General features: G+C 33.7%; 1 protein-coding gene and 1 long non-coding RNA gene across 2 annotated transcripts in view; one reads left to right on the top strand and one right to left on the bottom strand.

The window, feature by feature from the left end:
* Positions 1-1,527: 1,527 nt before the first annotated feature.
* The window catches only part of LOC107724949 (4F2 cell-surface antigen heavy chain-like), a 13,713-nt gene continuing 9,655 nt past the window's right edge, over positions 1,528-5,585 (top strand). The window contains exons 1-5 of the mRNA XM_016534043.1: positions 1,528-1,903; positions 2,869-3,033; positions 3,655-3,752; positions 4,439-4,516; positions 4,649-4,704. Coding sequence (XP_016389529.1) covers positions 1,528-1,903; positions 2,869-3,033; positions 3,655-3,752; positions 4,439-4,516; positions 4,649-4,704 — 773 coding nt within the window. The remainder of the gene's footprint in view (positions 1,904-2,868; positions 3,034-3,654; positions 3,753-4,438; positions 4,517-4,648; positions 4,705-5,585) is intronic.
* Positions 2,757-5,585, bottom strand: part of LOC107724950 (uncharacterized) — a 16,443-nt gene continuing 13,614 nt past the window's right edge. Inside the window, exons 2-3 of the long non-coding RNA XR_001638064.1 lie at positions 3,152-3,243; positions 2,757-2,960 (exon numbers count right to left, since the gene is read on the bottom strand). This is a non-coding gene — a long non-coding RNA (uncharacterized LOC107724950). The remainder of the gene's footprint in view (positions 2,961-3,151; positions 3,244-5,585) is intronic.

Raw genomic sequence — 5,585 nt, 5'->3', positions numbered from 1 at the left:
GATCTGGACAGCTCAGAGACCCAGCATTGGTGTGTTTGTCATAACAATAAACTGAAAACAGAAACAAAAAGAACCATCAGAGTCAGAGAGAGCTTTGTCTGTCAGACAGTCCCAACAGGTAAGTACAAAAGCTCAAATATCTTGTCTTTGAGACTAGAATTCACTAGTCGTAGGATTTTACAGTGTTTTACAGTGTCATTACATTAAGTATACAGACCAAGAAATACTAAGTAATAAATAAATAAATAATAAATATGCAAAACACTAACTGAACTAACTGACATGAATACCAAAGTTGTAGCATGAAATAACATACATTAACTGGTGTACTTGTGCTAATGTGTCATGGAGCTGTTGCAAACTTTAACTTATTTAATCTCAAAAAGCAAAATAGCATTTTAAAATGTTATTAAAATAGTTAGGAAGTAGATATTGAAAATAATTCAATGCTTTCAAGTCGATAGAGATTAATAGGAGTGTTATTTTTCTATCATTGATACACTATTATAGTTTTGGTTAATATTTTGAATTTATACTTTATATTTTCTTATTTTGTTTAATTTTAGTTAAAGTATTAGACAATTTGTTTTTGTCATTTTCAGTAGCTTTTTATGTCTTTTTTATTTTTATTACTATTTTTTTATTACTATTTTATTACTTTTATTATTATTATTTTTGATTAAATTTTAGTTTTTAGTTGTAGTGCATTTAGTTTTAGTTAATTTAGTACTTGAAGTAAACAAAAATGAAAAATGTTGCTGAAATACAAAAAGTTAAAGTTTTTTTTCTTCTCCATGTAATGATATATATATATATATATATATATTCATTTTAGGTTTAGTTAATGTTAATAACCTTCATTAATAGTTATGGGAACCAGTTATAGTTTGATTCCACATGAGATTTGTTTTTTAATTGTGGAAGAAAATCATAGGCCATATTATAAATTATAAATAAAATAAATGATTAATTAGCATGTATTAATAATAATTGTAGTCATAATTATTAGAAACATAACTATTACTAATATTAATATTACATAAATGTGTCTTGAATTCTGTTGTCTGTGTAAAATAAATATTAGTTTCTTCTGTTTTTAAGTCTGTATACCAACCAACCAAGCAGATCAAACTTTAGTCATTAATGAATAAATATTATGATATATTTTATGACACTGAGTTTGTATGTTTTACTCAGTAAATTAGTTTACATTAGTAACATTAAGCGCTTAGTTGTGCTTAATGTTTGTTCCACCAGAGATATTCAACAAAGAATGAAAAATACAGTATACATCATACATGACTATATTTTTATATTGAGCATTCATGGAGAAACACAATATATGTGATAGTTTCAGGGATTTTGATCAGCTACAAATTTGATCAAATTCGATTAAATATGGTGCTGTGGTTGTATTGGTATTGTGGGATACCTACACTATAAAGTCACATGCAAAACTTCTGTAAAACAAAAGTTTTGTGCAAACAGTTTTTCTTCTCAATGGCTCCTACCATCCAGTGAGACCAGATGACACTGAAGGTCGAAGGTGATCCAGGCTATGGCAGTGCATCTGCTGGAGGTCGATTCCCTGATCTGGACAGCTCAGAGACCGTACCTCTCCTTATCCCAGTCATTGAGCAACACCAGCACACCTGGAAGCCCCTGAGCAGAGAAGAGCTGGAGAAGTGCGCAGGAGGACCAGAATGGAAGAAGTTTCGTTCTCGTCTTGTGCTTTGCTTCTGGATTGCTTGGCTGATAATCCTGGGCACTGCAATCACAATAATCATTCAGAGCCCACGGATGGAGTCTCCTTCACTGCACTGGTGGCAGAGGGATGTGTTTTACAGCCTGCATCCTACACTCTTCATGGATGCAGACAGTGGCAACATCAGCCATATCAGCAGTAAGTTAATAAAAACATCATTTACAGCAGTAACAGTGGCGGTAGATGGCATCTACTGGTGTCAAAACATTCAAACCGTTTATCCATCCATCCTGGAGCCTAAAATTACTCCCACATGTCAAAGTCTATTGTTGGGTTTTCGAGAAATCACATCACAAGAACATTTAACACAGTTGTGACAATGTGTACACTCATAAAAACAAAGGCTCTTTGGCATCTTTGGTTCAATTAAGATCTTATAACATCTATTAAATCTTTCAATTGGAGAAAAGGTTAATTCTAGTTGAAAAGCCTTCTTTAGATTAATTAATTGTTCTTAAAATGTTCTTCACACTAAGGAAAAAAAATATTCTTTTAAGAACTGGTTTCTAAAGAACAGTTTTCTTTTGGGGAAACAAAAATGGGTCATACAGTGGCATTGCTGCAAAAAATTCTTTTGGAAACCTTTATGTTTGAGAGTGTAGTATACACTTAATCAGAAAATAAATATGTTCACAGGAAAATGTGCCATTTGAATGAGAAAATTTCAGGATTTAAAAAATTATAATTATAATTATTTAATTATTCATAAATAATAAATCACATTTTGTTTTAATTTATCATCATCCTTTCAAATTAAATAGAGAAATAAAATTTCTTATGTTATAGGGTTGAATAGCAAAAAAATAAAAATAAAATAAAAATTAGTAAAGCTCCAGCTGGCAAATATCAGTGCCTTAACACCACATTATTCACTTGTTTGTAAAAAAAAAAATAAAAATTTAAACTAAATATATATATATATATATATATATATGATCAGGAGTTGTATATATGTGTGTGTGTGTGTGTGTGTGAAGTGTCATGGTGCAGTGATTGAGTGCGAGCAGCACAGAATGGACTGTACAGTCGGCCTAATACTAGTAAACAGCAATAAAATTCCAGTAGTAAAGACCAGCATGATGGTGTATGTTTTTCGCATTCAGGGGTGTCCGAGCGGCTGCCGTATCTGAAATCGCTGGGGGTCGGGGCAGTGATTCTGGAGGGGTTATTCCGGCATGACATCTCTCCTACCAACCTGACAGAGATTGACCAAAGTCTGGGCACACTTCCACAATTCACACAGCTTATCACAGAAAGCCGCAAAGTGGGTATGTATATTTTCATTATTAAGAAATACACTTGATTTTATTTTGGCATTCACCCTTTTATAAAAGTGAAAAGTTTTCTTTAAATATTTGATCTGCATGTGGATCAGGATTGTGATACCTTTGGCATTCACTAGATGGTGCTGTTAGGTCACATCAGTCTTCTCTTGTCTCATACACTGGTCTCAAAGTATTTGGACACTTAAGCCATGTCTGAAAATCATTGCATTAAAATAACAAAGATATCAAAGTGGCTTGTGCAAACAAATTATGCAAATATTTTTTTGTAGCCAATATTAACTAATTACTTTTAACCAACTGGCCTCAAGGTGATTTATAGTGGATATATGAAGACAGTTCACCTCAAGTTCACACAGCTGTCCTCGTGTATAGCGTAAGTGTGGACATGTTTCACATTCACAAGCACAAAGTGTCCAAATGTTTTTTGTTTTGTCTTTTATATCTTTTGTGAAATGTTTTTGGGCTACTGTAAATCCCTTTGTGCTTGTTAAACAATTGTGGAAACAAACACATTTTTGCACATAAAAATATTAAGCAACATTAGGCTATGTTGGTTGTAATAAAGCAATATTAACTGATCTATTGGATTTGTATATGGTTCAGGTGTGAGAGTGATGCTGGACCTTTGTGAGCTGGATCTGTTTGAGCAGGAGTCGGGTAATGACACTGATGTTTGGTCAGGTCCATCAAAGTACATTCAAGTAAGTAATATTGCATATATACTGGATATATATAATGCAAGATATCAGCAAGAGTGTGTATTATTTTTTCAACATAGACTGATTGGAAATGTCTCTCCAAAAACATACCTATACATTCAGTTCACTAGAGGTAAACACTAGAGGTAGTAAAACAGCCAACAATTTGTATTCCTTTCCACAAAAATTCTAATTATGAGGCAGATTATTAATTAATAAAGACTTATTTTTTGTAATTACTTGCACAATACTTATGATCTCAAACAATTTTACCACAGTGCATGATTTCTAAACTAACACATTTAAACGTTTGCGTCACACAACCAGCTCTATCTGGCTTTTCTGATGTAGTAAACTTGCTGGGTAGCTCACCTGGTGCAATGCAGAGCACTTGGCTACGAGTCCCATGAAACACAAGTCACGAAAGAGCTCAAAGATTTGTAGAAGCAAGCTAAAATGGCATGGTTGCGTCAGTGTTTTTATCTCATGCTTGCTTTTTTGTTAACACTATCAGTTAAGTTTAGAGTATGGGTTTAATGTAGGTGGTATGTTATTTTCAAATGTGATGAATAAAAATTTTTTTTATCGTGGCAACTCTAAATGTCACTAGATGAACGAAAGTTGTTGTGACAATATTTCTGCCTACTTTTTGTTTATTATTGCTCATGTGGTATGATTTTCCTCTCCAGTACTCATTAAGGTATTGGCTGGAGCATGGTGTATCAGGGTTTGGGATCTGTGACACAGACGAAGCCTTCTCTGCAAAGGTAAAGCTGACTGAAAACACACTGACGTGTCTTTTTTTGTGGAAAAAGTGTGTGGGTTTTTCTTGGAGACAAGATTTGGTGAGCCCATGCCCAGTGTCTGCTTTAAAATTGATGTGTTTTTATGCTTCACAGACCCTAATGGAGTGGAATGTGCTGATACAAGAGTTCAGTTCACAAGATGATGAAAGGTATCACGTTTGTCAGCTTAACTCATACTGGTGTAACAATTTTTTTTAAAAAGTGAAATGCATATAAATATTTGCAATTAATTATAATTAATGACAATTATTTATATCATCTGCCAGTAGTAACTGTAGCAGAATGAATATGACCATCAACTAGTCTGTTCATCCAGCGAGCATTCAGTGTAATTTCATATCAACTCTAAGAAAGGATATTTTCGTGGCCATAGAAAATAACTTTCTTACAGTACTAGTTCATGTAACAAGATCAGGAATCGTTAAAGTGACATTATCCACAAGCAGTGACAAAATTAGAAACTCATTTAATTTGTGCACAAAAGATTTATTAAAGGGGTCATATGACGTTGCTAAAAAGAACATTATGTTGTGTATTTGGTGTAATGCAATGCGTTTATGCGGTTTAAAAAACACATTATTTTCCACATAATGTACATTATTGTTGCTCCTCTATGCCCCGCCTTTCTGAAACGCGTCAATTTTTACAAAGCTCATCGTTCTGACGTCCTCTTTTGGAAGGCCAAACAAAATAGTTTCGCTTTCACAACTAAACACACAGCGCCTTCACAACATGGCACCGGCGCCAACAACAATACTACTGCGAAAATAAAAGTTACGCCTTCTTTCTTTGTGTGAACATTTGGGCGGTGTTATGCTAATCTTCCCACACAGTGAGGTAGACATGTGGGGGTGTGTTTAAACTAGGCGTTTTAGGAGGGCGTGGACGAGTCTTAACTTCTATAAAGAATATCTCTTTGGGTTTGAGACTTTAGTCTTTGCAACTTTACAGATCTTCTTTATGCACCAAGAGCTTGTAACACTCCAAAGAGAAAGGAAAAATTGTAAATGCATCATATGAGCGCTTTAAG

This window comes from Sinocyclocheilus rhinocerous, unplaced genomic scaffold, assembly GCF_001515625.1.
Source record: "Sinocyclocheilus rhinocerous isolate Xijiao unplaced genomic scaffold, SAMN03320098_v1.1 scaffold996, whole genome shotgun sequence".
NCBI classification, from domain to species: domain Eukaryota; kingdom Metazoa; phylum Chordata; class Actinopteri; order Cypriniformes; family Cyprinidae; genus Sinocyclocheilus; species Sinocyclocheilus rhinocerous.
Note: the sequence above shows the minus strand (reverse complement) of the source record. Positions and strands in the feature narration are given on the sequence as shown.